At 52.1% G+C, this 13,167-nt stretch overlaps 1 protein-coding gene and 1 non-coding gene across 8 annotated transcripts in view; one reads left to right on the forward strand and one right to left on the reverse strand.

Annotated features, from left to right (window-relative positions):
• The window catches only part of PIK3C2B (phosphatidylinositol-4-phosphate 3-kinase catalytic subunit type 2 beta), a 61,337-nt gene that overhangs the window by 38,370 nt on the left and 9,800 nt on the right, over positions 1 to 13,167 (reverse strand). Inside the window, exons 2-3 of one of the 7 annotated variants that reach the window (XM_032466975.1) lie at positions 6,171 to 6,283; positions 1,322 to 2,342 (exon numbers count right to left, since the gene is read on the reverse strand). In XM_032466975.1, coding sequence (XP_032322866.1) covers positions 1,322 to 2,254 — 933 coding nt within the window. In that variant the 5' untranslated portion in view covers positions 2,255 to 2,342; positions 6,171 to 6,283. Of the gene's footprint in view, positions 1 to 1,321; positions 2,343 to 3,402; positions 3,526 to 6,170; positions 8,708 to 13,167 lie in introns of those variants that run through there. The other 6 variants (XM_032466973.1, XM_032466971.1, XM_006182306.3 and 3 more) reach the window with 6 other exon arrangements.
• LOC116659433 lies at positions 12,674 to 12,780 on the forward strand. Its single transcript, XR_004314829.1, has one exon. It is a non-coding gene; the product is annotated as a U6 spliceosomal RNA (small nuclear RNA).

The raw sequence follows: 13,167 nt of genomic DNA on the forward strand, positions 1-13,167 counted from the left end.
AGATCAGCCCCACCTCTCCGAGAAGGGCCTTTAAAAGGCCCTGTGCTCTAGAGCTGTGACTTATCCATGGAGCTGCCTCTGCTTTGGGAGACTCTCAGCAGAAGCACAGGAAGAAAGGACCACGTGGTTTTTCCAGAGTTGTGAAGGATCCCAACTGCTGGGACACAAGGTGGGAAAGCCCCAGCGTCCCTCAGACAATGGATAAGGAGGAAACAGGGATGGAATGAGGAGGAGCGCTGTCAGGACAGAAGTCATCCACTGTGGGGGGTGCCTCTCGACTCCAGGGCCCAAAGGTTAAACACAAAGCAGGCTTCAGGTCCCACCTATGGAGGTGCTGCTGGCTCTTTTTAAACCAGAAAAAGATCAGGCCTGTCCTGGAGCCCACCCCACACTTCTATGTAGAGATTTTGCTATTTTATACTATCTCCTGATAAGAGTAATTAATGTCATATTGCATATTTTTTCCTAAATATTTTCACTGTGAAAGGAGATGGATGATGGTAATGGTTACACAACTACGTGACTGTATTTAATGCCACTGAACAGAATACTTAAAATCGGTTAAGACAGTAAATTGTATAGTACGTATATTTTATCACAGTAAAAGAAAGAGAAAGAGATGGAGGGAGGGGGTGGGGGAGAGAAACAGACAGCGACAGAGAGAGAGAGAGTCAGAGAAGGGGTGAGGAGAGACCGATAGAAGAAGGGAGACAGAGAGAGCCAGAGAGGAAGAAAGAGAGAGACAGAAGGAGGGAGAAGAGAGACGGAGGAGGACAATCGAGCTTTGGGAGGAGAGGGACCCGGGCTGTGTGCTGTGGACCGTTAGGCGGGGTTGCTGAGGGGTCTGACCCGGGGTCTGGGGACTCAGCGAGCACTAAACAGTTAATGCCATGATTAGGCCCCATCACCAGGCAGCATTTTTGGCAGAGCAGAAAGTCAAAGAGCAGAAGCAACTCACTCCAGAGCACAAAGCCACTGGGCATAGAGTCACCAAGGCACCCAATCGCCTCACCCCAGCTCATCGTTACATCGTGGAGTGGACGCACACTGGGACCTGGGGTTCCAGGATGCCTGCCCCCAGAAGAGCCATCTGGCCAAGATACACAAAACTTGGCTGGAAAAGGAGCCACATCACTACTGGTACCCCTCTGCCTCTCCCGCATCAGGGCCCGGGGGCCCAGGGTCAGAGGCAGAGGGCAGGAAAGGCCCAAAGGGGTGAGTGTGGGGCGGATGTGGATGTGGAACAGCAAGCAGGAGGAGGGGCTGTTCTTTGTTTCTAAGTGACATGGGGAAAGGGGACAGAGAAACACAAGGTCCTCACCGGAGCGGCAGAAATCCGGCGGTTCTTGCCATGTGTTGAGTTTTTTCGGTTGGCATAGCGGGAGGTGTAGGTGCGGGGGGGCACCTGGGGGGGCATGGTCTTGCTCCGGGCCACGGGTTTTCCAGGGGTGTCCTTGCTGAAGTCCAGCGGTGCCCGGCCCTCCTTCCAGCCCCTGGTGGCATCCCGCAACATCTCTGCATCATAGGTTGACTTCAAGTTGAGCCGTGTAATGGCATCATTGATACCGTCGTAGTCCACAGAGCCCAGGAGGCGCCCCGGACCCCCACCTCTTGGCTCCTCCTCCTCTTCTAGGATCTCTTGCCCTAGCAATTTGCCTGGAGGTTGTTCGGCCAAAGAAAAAGTGTTGATGTCATTGGGCTGGGAGATCTTGGAGGGTGAGGGAGACCCCTTTCTGGGAGGCAGGGGAGGAGTGTTCCAGATAGAGACTCGAGGAGGCAGAGGAGGTGGGGACAGTTTCTTGGAAGAATCATCTGTGTCCCCGGGTCCTGAGGACAAAGAGAGTCCCTCATCTGAACCATCAAAAATGTAGAGATAGTCTCCAGCCAGGGTGCCTTTGGGCCAGGGATCTGGGCCAGGCTGCGAGCCCTGGGAGGTAGAGTGGTTGGGCAGCCCTTCCTGTGGGGAGAGTGAGTTGTAATTGAGGGTAGGATCAGAGCCAGAAAGACCGCGCAAGAGTGTGAGGTCCTTCCGCCTTCCCGCTGGCTTGCTGTAGAAGTCTAGGACGGGCTCGTCCCAGCTGATGAGAGAGGGGTCTGTGTTCTGCTTGGCTCTGCTTTCCTCCTTGTCGTGCCGAAGCCGGGACAGAGCGTCATACTCCATCTGCAGGGCCTCGGCCATGGCCAGCTCCTTGCGGCTGATGCCCACCAACTCCAGTGACTTCCAGTGCTCCCCATTGCCCTGAGTCGAAGACATGGTGAGGATGGGGGACACAGGAGACAAGGAAGTCTTCTACTTCCTGGCAATGTCAGGTCTGCAGGGTTGTGGCATGGTGTCTGGGCACCTGCAGGTGAGGGATAAAGATATCAATCATTCAGCCACAAAAAGAGATGTGTGAATAATCTGACTGGGTTATATCATCTGGGCCACTGCCTGTTTCTTGAGTGCCTACTACAGATGGAAAGAAACTGAAAGATGGAGGAAAAAAGACACCAAGACAACTTTATTTATCTATCACATCCATCCACCCTTCCATTCATCTATATATGTTTCTGTCTCTGGTCCCTAACTCCATCCTCACCTTGCTCACAGGTACATTGAGGAAAGAAGGAGTCATTTTGTGTCAGCTAAGAGGAAAAGATGGAGACAGGCTCTTCAGTCAATTTAAAGAGGACACACTGCTGGTGGGGAATGTGAAACAGTACAACCACTTTGGAAAACAGCTTCTCGGAAAGGTAAACATCCACTCCATATGAGTCAGCTATCTCACTCCTGGTTCCTTACCCAAGAAAAATGAAAGTATATATCCACACACAGACTTGCGCATGAATGTTCATGGCAGCCTAATTTGAATACCGAAAAAGGGAAACCACCCAAATGTCCATCAGCAGGTGAATGGATTTAAGAAATGTGATATGTCCACACAATTTAATACTCCTCAGCAACAAAAAGGAAAGAATTGCTGATAACATGTAATAGCATGGATGAATCGCAAGATAACTAGGCTGAGGAAGAGAAGCCAGACAAAAGAGTATGAGAGTGTAGGATTCCATTTATATAAAATTCTGGAAAATGAAAACTAATCTACAGTGACAGAAAGCAGGTCAGTGGCTATCTGAGAAGGGGTGGAAAGAGGGATGGGTTACAGAGGAGAATAAAGAAACTTGGGGATGATAAAAATGTTCACCATCTTGATTGAGGTTAACAGTTTCACGGGTACATACTTACATCAACACTTAAATCGCATACTTTAAATATGTACAATTTATTGCATGTCAGTTTTACCTCAGTAAAGCTGAAAATGAAAAGCACAATGAGGTCCTATGAAACAGACCTTACAAGTACTCAGAATGCACTAAGGTCCTCCCAAAATAAACCAGTATGATCAATAAAACAAGACTTGCCAACAGGTGAGGCCTGGGGGTCTTGGCCCTCAGAAGCAAGGCAGGACCCCAGGCCAGGTGCATCTGGCCGCAAGCAGCCCCCTTCATTGACTCCAGTGTTGATATCCTTTTCCTTTAGGACCCCTGTCAAAAGGCAGTGAGGGCATGGTTGTAATGACCATGTTAGCCTGGCCCGGTGGTTCTCAACCCTGGCTGCATATTAGAAATGCTGGGGGCTGGGGGTGAGGGGGTGAGGGAGGGTGGAGTGTGTGTTTAGTATGCACGAGGTCCTGAGTTCAATCCCCAGTACCTCCATTAAAAAAAAAGAAGCATTTGGGGAACTTCTGAAAAGTACTGATGAGATTACTGGTACTCTCAAGAGATTCTGATTTAATTGGTCTGCGGTAGGGCAGTGGTATTTTTAAAAACTCCCTGGAAAATTAGTCTGTAGCAGAAGCTGAGAACCATGGACGTGTGTGTGTGTGTGCATGTGCGCGTGCGTGTGATTCAGATTAGGTTGGGGTGGGCAGGACAGTGTGAAGCAGACACTTCTGACCCTTTGCACTGGCTGCCGGTAAGTTCAGGATTTCCTAAAATTATCAACAAGTCTTCATTTTGCTGTACTGCTTTACCCAGCAGGTAACAAACATACGAAGCACATCCTTCCTTATGATGAGAAAATTGAAAACATCAATAGGAAAAAAGTTTAGATCGATTCGTGTGTGGCAAGTTCCATCAGACTCCAAACGAGTTCGGAGAACAGCATCCCCTCCCTTGAGGTGCCCTCCCGGGGCCCTGGTACATCCGTCAGGTTCAGGCTGGCTCAGTGAGTCCCAGGAGGTATTTTCCCAAAACCAGAAGAGCCCAAGCCCAGCTTCAGGGCACACAAAGTGGGTCTCTGCTGACTGCTCTGCCTGTTGAGTTTCTCCACCTTCCAACAGCTCCTTACCGATTACTTTTTATCCACAGATAGTAAGAAGGAATCTTGCTACTTGAACTTTAAAGGAATCAGATGAACAGATGGAGATACTCAGAACTTGGCCACCCACAGATGGGAAACTGGGCCCAGGAAAAGGAGGGCCTAGTGCTTCAGATGGGAGATGCTAGATAAACGTTCAAAGTTAGACTGAGCTTAAGCCTTTTAATCCAGCGAAGGACTGTGGATTTTCAGCCCTGAGCTGGGACAAGCAGAGTAGTAAGACTGGCCTTAGCCAGGCACCACTGTGAAGAGAAAAACTGAGGCCATAGGAAATGATCTTTCTCAACGTCCTGCCTCTCTTCCCCGTTGACAAATCCACCCTTGCATTCAGCCTCCTTTTCTTCCTTTTGGTCTCAGGGGAAGCAGGCTCCCGCCTCGTGCTGAGGGACAACCCTCCTGTGCTCCTGCCCCCATCCACGGGGTCTCCTCCAGGATAACGCTCCACGAATTTCCCTTCCCTTTCCTGTATCTTCACCTCCCTCCTTAACTGGGCCTCTCTCTTTAGCACATAAACATGTCCAAGCTTCTTCTAGCCTTAAAAAGAAAAAGAAGAGGAAAAAAAAAAACCTACACCCTAAGCACCTTCTCTTTACTTCGTCCTCCAACGAATACCCTCCCCGTGCTTCCTCCCCTTCCCAGCCACACTTCACAAGAGCCGAAGACACGCTGTTTCTCGACAGTGTCTTATTTATTCTTCAGCTCACCACAGTCTGGCTTCTGCCCCCAACATTCCGCTAAAACGCTCCAGCAACAACGCCCAGGCGACCCAACTCCACAGACATTTCTATCTGCCCGGACACTGCTGCTGCATTTGGCTCTCAGACCATTCCCTTTCTCCTTACATCCTCTACCCCTGGCTCCCATGGCTTCTGGGACACTACTTTTTCTTGCTCTCCACCTCCATCTTTGTCCCTCTTGTGTCCACCCCTGAAATGCTGGCGCTGGCTCAGGATTCCATTCTCAGCCTCCGTTAACATGACACCCCCAGCTTGGGCAGTCTCATTTCTTCTGGTCTCCCACTCATGCCCCACGCATGTTGATGGTTCCAAATGTCTCTCCGCTCCAGTTTACATGCCCACCCTTCAAACCCCAAATGTCCAGAACTGAACTAGCACCTTCTTATTTCCTTCCCACCACCTCCTCCTCCTTCCTGGCCCCCCACCTCGGTGAGTGGCACCACCCAAGCTAGGAATCCCTACCGTCTTCCTGGATCCCATATCCAATCAAGGCCTGCCCACTCTTCCCCATAATGCTCCCCAAATCTAGTCCTCCCCTCCACCCTAACTACTGCTGCCCTAATTAAACCCGTATCTTCTCCCACCCGGGCTATCACAATAGCCTTCTAACAGTTCCTTCTCCTACTGATCTTTCCCTCTGTAAAGCTTGCTCCCCAGAGCAGCCAGAGGGCTCTTTGTAAAGGGTAAATCTGATAAGCTCACTCTCTGCTTAAACCCCTCCAAAGGCTCTCTACCTGATTCCTTTACAAGGTCTTTATCATCAGCCCTCATCTTCCTCTCATCTCCAGTACATTCATTCCCATGTACTTTGTACCTCTGCGATCTTGTTCAGTATCTTCCTGCTCCCGGGTCGCCCTTCCCAACTGCCGAGTGCTCTTTGCCTGTGTGCCTCCAACTTCTCAAACTGTGCTGAGACATCAGGTTCTTCGGGAAGGGTTCTCTGAACCCCCAGCTGGGACTAAGGTCCCCATCTTTATGCTCCCAATAGCAATCTTCAAATATCGTCTTAAAATCTTTCATTCAAAATTATTAAGTGTGGACCTGCCACGAAGCTCCTCAAGTTCCCAAATCACCTGTTTTCCACTGAACTTGAACCAGGATACGAGGGCAGAGCTTTCTGATGGTGAGAATTTTCAGGCGTGGAGGTGGGTCGTCTGGATGCAGGTGGTGTCCTTCCCTGGGGATCCTGCAAAGGTAGGACTGGGCTAGGTTTAGCACCTGTAAAGGCAGGTGGGCAGATAGACAAGACCACCAAATGGTGGGGAGGGGTGTAGATCAGTGATTGAGCATATGCTTAATATGCACGAGGTCCTGTGTTCAATCTCTGGTAACTCCATTAAAAAAAAAAAAAAAAAAAAAGACCACCACACAAAGTGCCTTCCAGCCCTGGGATTCCTCGGTTCTGACTTACTGATTCCCTCCAGTCAAAATTCGCAGAGAATGCCACAGAATGCCACAGTTATCCCTGGGAGCAAAGAGAAGGAAGGCCCAGCTCCTGAGGCCCTTCCCAGCCTGGAATTCACAGGAGGAAAGCTGAGCCACCCCTCTCTAACCACTGTCCCCCAGCTCCCGGCCAGGGTGCCACCCCACTGCCTGTCAGGCATGCAGAGGAGGCGTGGCCGGCTGACAGATCATGAGCCCGGGCCGTGCTGGCAGCTGCGCCTCCCAGAAGGTTCAGTGTTCTGCTCAATTATGCCGCACGATGCGTGCTGAGGAGGTAGGACAGACAATATCCCCTACAGGACCAGGACCAGAGAGCCACCCCCTAAGGTGGAGTGAAGGTTCAGAGCAGCAGCCAGGCACAGGGCCAATCCAGAGAGGCTAAGAGGAAGGCGGGAGCTACCAGTCCCAACCACCTGCAGCTAACGGGCACTGGCTTCCCCTAAGAACTCAAGCCCTGAATTTCATCTTCCAGAAGGGGTGGGGAGACACAAAGTATTTTAGGAATCAGAGTCTCATGTTTCTTGCCTCCCCCATTCTCTTCCCCAATTCAGTTCCCTCCCTGCCAGTCTCTGCTGGGTTGACAAGTTAGAAACTGCTCTGTTCCCTTAGTCTGCAAGGGCTACTAGGGATTCTGTTTAAAAAAAAAAAAAAAAGCAAATATCCAGGTCGGTCCCAGGAAAGAGTTCGGTGGTTGAGGGCCTGGGTCTTGGCTATTCCATACCCCACGCAGGAAGAGAAGGCTGGGGCCAGGACCGCGGCGTCGTACAACTCCATGGAGCACCCACACACTTCACTCCGTGAATGACATCCTCTAGCACAACAAAGAGAACCACATGTATGGCGCCCCCTGGAATTGTGCGCCTTGGTGGCCCTATGTTCTCTTCTAGCATCCACCTCTTAGATGGTAGATGGAAACGGGCTGAAAGGTCACTGCATGCACCACCTGCATGTGCTAATTGTTAATATTTCCCCACATCTGAGCATGCTCTGTCTTTCTCTGCTTAACCATTAAAAAGATGCAAACACATCACCTCTAAATACTTCAGCCTGAATCTCTAAAGAACTAGGACATTCTCCTGTGTAAACACAATGCCTTTAACACACCCACAAAATTTAACGTTGACACAGTAATATTCAAATGTTTGCCATTGTCATCTGGGAAGTTTTTCAAACATATAATTCCTGGCCTCTCTCTTGGAGGGTCCGATTTAGTGGAGTGGGTCCCTGGACTTTGAACGTTTCAAAGCCCCTCAGGCAATTCAGATGTGCAGCCAGGTTTGACACCACAGACTAGAACTGTTGGAACTCCCAGGAAGATGAGAGGGAACTGGGGACAGGGACCCCAAAGAGTACCAGGCAGTCAGCTGGTGAAGGAAGAGGGCGTGCTTCTGGGGAGCAGATCAGTGCCAGGGTCTAAGCGGCACCAGGCACCAAACTCAGTCCACACAGCGGCCAACAGATGACTAGAGGTCAGTGGGGGAGGAAATGGGGTCAGGGCAGAGCCACACAATGGTTTAAAGTCAAAGGAGAGGGCACTCCCTCCAGTGAGCAGGCTCTGTGCAGTCCCAGTGCCAGAAAGGGAGGGGTCCCTGGGACCAGCAATGACACCAGCTGTAGGTGGAGAGGGCTTCCTGTCGTCTTGCTGGAGGGCACCGTATCAGAGCTGCTCTACTTGGGACAGACAGACTAATGGGTCTGGGTCATCTCCCTACATCCTGAGCCCCAGAGCTGGATTCTAGTGGGCAATGAGCACAAGCTATGTGCCAGGTGCCATGCTAGACTCAGAAGTATTCAGAAGACCATGGCACAATTCCAGGGAGTATGGTCTAGCAAAAGTGACAGCCGTGGCCATAAATAATTCAGTCCCCACTTTGGGGCACAAAACGGGAAACCCTGCACGTCTTGGCCCATCTTCACTGCGCAGGGAAAATGGAGAGCTATTAAGAAAGGTGGTAAAAAAATATGGAGGGTCTCAAGCCCCCAGCCTTCTAGATTTTACTAAGGGAAGATGACTCAGTTCTAGGACTGCTCTAGGAAGGGACCTTCAGTACCTCCTTCAGGACAGAATGGGTCAAGGGGTTGGAGGCCACAAGGACTTAATCCCTTTGGTTTCCAGAGTCTTCTCTTCAGAGAGGACCCTTCCCCCATCCACGTCCAACATCCACAATTACCCAGACCCCAAATCCCACTGGCCTTGCAGCCAGGGACCCATCCCGCACCCCTCACTGCACCCCCCGCTGCCCTGCTCCACCTCTCCCCCTGCACAGCCCCAGCTCCAGCAGGGACGTCTGCGTGCCCTGGGCCAGGAATCTGACTCCTCCAGTGAAAGCTATAACAAGAAGTCAAGTAGGTCAGCTCCCTGCCTCACACAGATGTGCACCTGATCCCTGCTTCCGTACTGAAAACCTACAGGTCTCACACAGCTCTGAGAGCTTCTCTGATGTCAGGCCCATTGCTAAGTCACACGCGCCAACAGAGCCTTTCTCTTACTTAACCTGCGTCCCCTCTGTGTGGCTCTCACTTAGTTCCACATGTGGGGAGACTCAAAATAACTGCTCGCATTTTCTTCCCAGTCATACAGCCCCTCTCTAGCATCCTCTTGGCCAAATTAAAACTGCCCCATGTGGTTCGGTCTTTGCTACTGGAACTTTCTTTCCATCTCTCTCTTTCCTGGGCCTACCCCGGACTCTCCACCAATTTAAAGCTAAAGTGGACACAAGAGTTAACAGAGAGCTCTTTGGGTCCTAAGAGAGCAGAGAGACAGGTACCAGGAGTCTGTGACACACTTACACCAGTCGAGTTTGCATTTACAGTCTTGAGTCCCCTGTCCTGGCTCAGAAACCTTCCGTGCAGCTGACTCTGTCTGCATGTGTGCACACACGTGCATGCACATGCATGTGCGCGCGCACACACACACACACACAGAATCCCTGGAGATCACACCTCCTAGCACACACCCTGCAGATTTGGGATCTGAGTACAAAGAGAGTCAGAAATGGAAGAGATGAGGCAGCTCATGGCTCTCAAAACTTTCCTTCCTAGAGCTGACCATTTAGATGGGAGGGCCCAGGACCAGGAGCTGGCAATCAGCTGAATGGAACCTTTGGCAAGAAGGAAAGAAAGGTCTTGGCAGTGTGTGGATTTCTAACCCAGGAATCATCCCAGAAGCCAGAGCAGCCACATCTCCCTTGTCTGGTCCATACTTCCTGCTCTCTCCTCCCCTGCCCCCAGCCACCGCAGCCCCAAGGGCCAGCCCTTCTGGTTGAGATCAGCCAGGTTCCCTCCAAGGACCGCGGTGGCTAAGAATGACTTTTTCAGCTTCCTTGGCCTCCAGAGAAAGGCAGCGGGATGGGGTGGCGGAGGATGAGAGGCGTTCCCAGGATGGCCTTCGCTTAGTAATCTTGGCCTCCAGTTGACAGGACTCCTGAGGAAACTTCTTCACAGATAAATTTCACACCAGCCCACCCACATGAGAAAAACCACCCAACGTTTCCAAGCAGTAACATCCAGGAAACCTCAGCCTCTCTGAAGGTACCGTAGACCCCAAGAAGTATAGAGGCAGCCCCTCTGGGAGGAGGAAGTGAGTGGAGTCGGCGATGGGGACACAGCAGCCCTCTCTAGCCCTCGCTTTCCACATCTGTTCTGCTCTGTCCTCATTGTTGCTTCACGGTGCCATTTGCTTCCTGTAAACCAAGGGCTCCTGCAGCACCCAGACTGTTGCCTCTGTCACCCCCGGCTGAACCTCCAGCCCAGCTTCCCCAGCTCATGCCCCTGGGAATCCGGTTCTCCAGGATTCCTGTGTGGGCTGGGAAAACTCCCTGGAGGAGGCCAGCCCATTAAGCAGAGCCCAGAAAGCAGGTCACAGCTGTTCCCATCCAGCCGAGGCACCAAAGCGAGGACACAACATGCCAACAAGGCTCTGCTCTGCCTGGAGGGCTCACAGGGGGAGGAGGTGAGAGGCAGTGCGGCCCCGCCTCACGGCTCTGGTCCAGACTCCTCGTCTGAACACGCTGGGCGGGGCTCACCCATCAGAGTCTGCAAGGAGTAGGAGGCAGCATTGAGGAGTGGAGGGTGCAGCTCAGTGGCAGAATGCCTGCTGAGCCTGCACAGGGACCTGGGTTCAATCCCTGGTCTCTCCATTAAAATAAATAATAAATAAACCTAATTACCTCTCCCCCCAAAAAAGGAGGCAGTGTTGAGGAACACTTCGAAGTATGGCCCAACCCCAAGGCAAGTGGACGGGGATCTCAGGGTAACTACAGAGGCATCAAACTAACCAGTCTACTGAATAATGCCAGTGAGACTGTATCCCAAAAGAATGACATCTTTGCTGGGGATCAACACCCTGACTTTTACGTAGTATCTCCAATTCACTCAATTATAACAATTCTTTGGTTGTTTTCTGGTAGTCCTTTTCGTAGACATCTGAAAGGTTATCTCTCTTCTCCATGACAGGGTCCCCCTGTCTGTTAAAGATAAGTGGGGCGAGGCCCACAAAGGGTCAGCGACTTCGCCTGGGTCTCACAGTGAAGCCGTGGCAGAGTTGGGAGGGGCCCATAGACCCACTGGGCTGATACTCAGAAACAGTCTTGGCCCCAGCCCTGTGCCCCGCCCCATGAGGACACACCTGGCCCTCATTCGCTAGAACCTGGGATGGGAAGGACGCAGGGAACTGGTCCCCACAATGATCCTACACACAGATTAGAGAAGGTGGAGCCAGCAGCCCCCATGTGGTGGCGCTGTCAGTGGGAAGTGTGGGGGTGACGGCCTGTAAGCCTGCCTTGAGGAGCCAGTGGGCAAGGCCAGGCTGTGTGGGCAGTGGGCTACTCGCAGCTGACAGCCACCTGCTTGGCTTGGAGGAGGGTAAAAGGAAGCCAAGGGGAAAAAGGCTGAGCCAGTCGTCCATGGGGACCTCGGAGGAGCGGAAGCCCAGCCCCCACACCGTGCCCAGGGCAAGCTCCTTCCCTCCTTCCTGGAGGCGACGAGGCTCTGCACTACTGTCCGCAAGCCCCGCCCACTGTCCCTCTGCCACCACAGTCCCTAAATCAGCCATCTTGACATGTTGTCTGATAACAGAGACCATCTTCAATTAGTGCTAACACCTTAAATCAAGAAAATTCCTGGGGTCGGGGGGAGGGTATAGCTCAAGTGGTAGAGAGCGCGCTTAGCATGCATGAGGTCCTGGGTTCAATCCTCAGTATCTCCACTGAAAATAAATAAGTAAAACAAATTACCCCCCCCAAAATACATAAATAAAAATTTGTTTAAAAAGGAAGAAAGAAGATCCCTAGGGAGGGTAGAGTGCAGCTCAGTGGCAGAGTGTGTGCTGAGCACGCACAGGGTTCGACCGGACTCACTCCCTCATCGGCTCCCTGAGGGCAGGAGAGAAAGCCAGCCTGGACACCACAAGGTTCTAGACACCGTGAGGTGACAGTCTTACTGTCACTGGCAAAGGAAGCTGAGAAAAGTAGACAGGAAGCTGAAGATAAAGGAAAAACAGGACCTCTAGGCTCCAAGGGCAGCTCCGGGCCTTCCCAAGCAGGCCCTTCCCTGCCCACGTCCCAGCGCGCCGGGGACAGGCTCAGCCAGCCAAGGGGGCACCAGGCAGCGAGAATGCCAGGAAGGAGACTCGGGCAGAAGAGCCCAGGAGGGCCTGCGCCCAAAGGCCACCTGGCTTCTGGCAGGCCTCAGGGGCAGCTGGTTATTTCCTAAGTCAGGGCAGAATGGAGAAGCCCTGGGGTCCCATAGACCAGGGTGGGAAAGGAAAGGGGTGTCAGGTCTCAGGCAGCCCTCATCTTTCAGCCCAGGGAGGAAAGAAAAAAAACATACAAAAACAAACTCACCAACAGACATCTGATACTAATTTACCCAGGGGTGTCAGAGGCCAAAGTGTTAGTCTCTCCAAGGGACACGTGCACTTAAAAAGCAGAGTCTGAGGAGAAGGGTGCCCAAGCTAAGGGAATCTGGAAGACGTAAGGGAAATTTCTAGTAGCCCCAGGAAAAATGATCCATTAAAAGGTAGGGGAAGAGGATCTCCGGAGTAAGCCTTGCCTCCCCATGGCCTCCCCTGGTCCTAGCTCCTGAGCCCCAGGGCTCTCTTGCCCCTCTCCAGGAAACAAGACTCCCCACCCAGGTGCTCACTTCAGCAGCACATACACTAAAATTAGAACAGTATAGAGAAGACTAGCATGGTCGCTAAGCAAGGAAGACATGCAAATTCATGAAGCATTGTATATTAAAAAAAAGTGCTGCCTACGAGGCAGCCTGTCCCTTTAAGACACTGACCCCTCCAACCCCTGGCCTTGGCTGCTGTTACCCTGGCCTTCCGCAGGGGTCACGCAGCTCCACTCCACTCTTCCTGGTAGCAGACCGGAAGGATATCCTGCTGAGGGTCAGCCAAGGACACAACCTGGGGAGGCACCAGGGATTCTGTCTTACCCAGGTCAAAGGAGAAAGCCCACTCAGGATGCAGGGCCCTAAGAGGGAACTGAGAAATGAGATCCTCCTTGAGATGGCCTCTCAGTGTCCAGGAAAGGGGATACCTAGATGGGGGGACTGGGAAGGGGGCACTGGTCCTGACAGTGCCAGATCCAGGGGATCCCAACCAGGACTCCCCTGTCAGCCTGG

Source organism: Camelus ferus, chromosome 23 (genome assembly GCF_009834535.1).
Source record: "Camelus ferus isolate YT-003-E chromosome 23, BCGSAC_Cfer_1.0, whole genome shotgun sequence".
NCBI classification, from domain to species: domain Eukaryota; kingdom Metazoa; phylum Chordata; class Mammalia; order Artiodactyla; family Camelidae; genus Camelus; species Camelus ferus.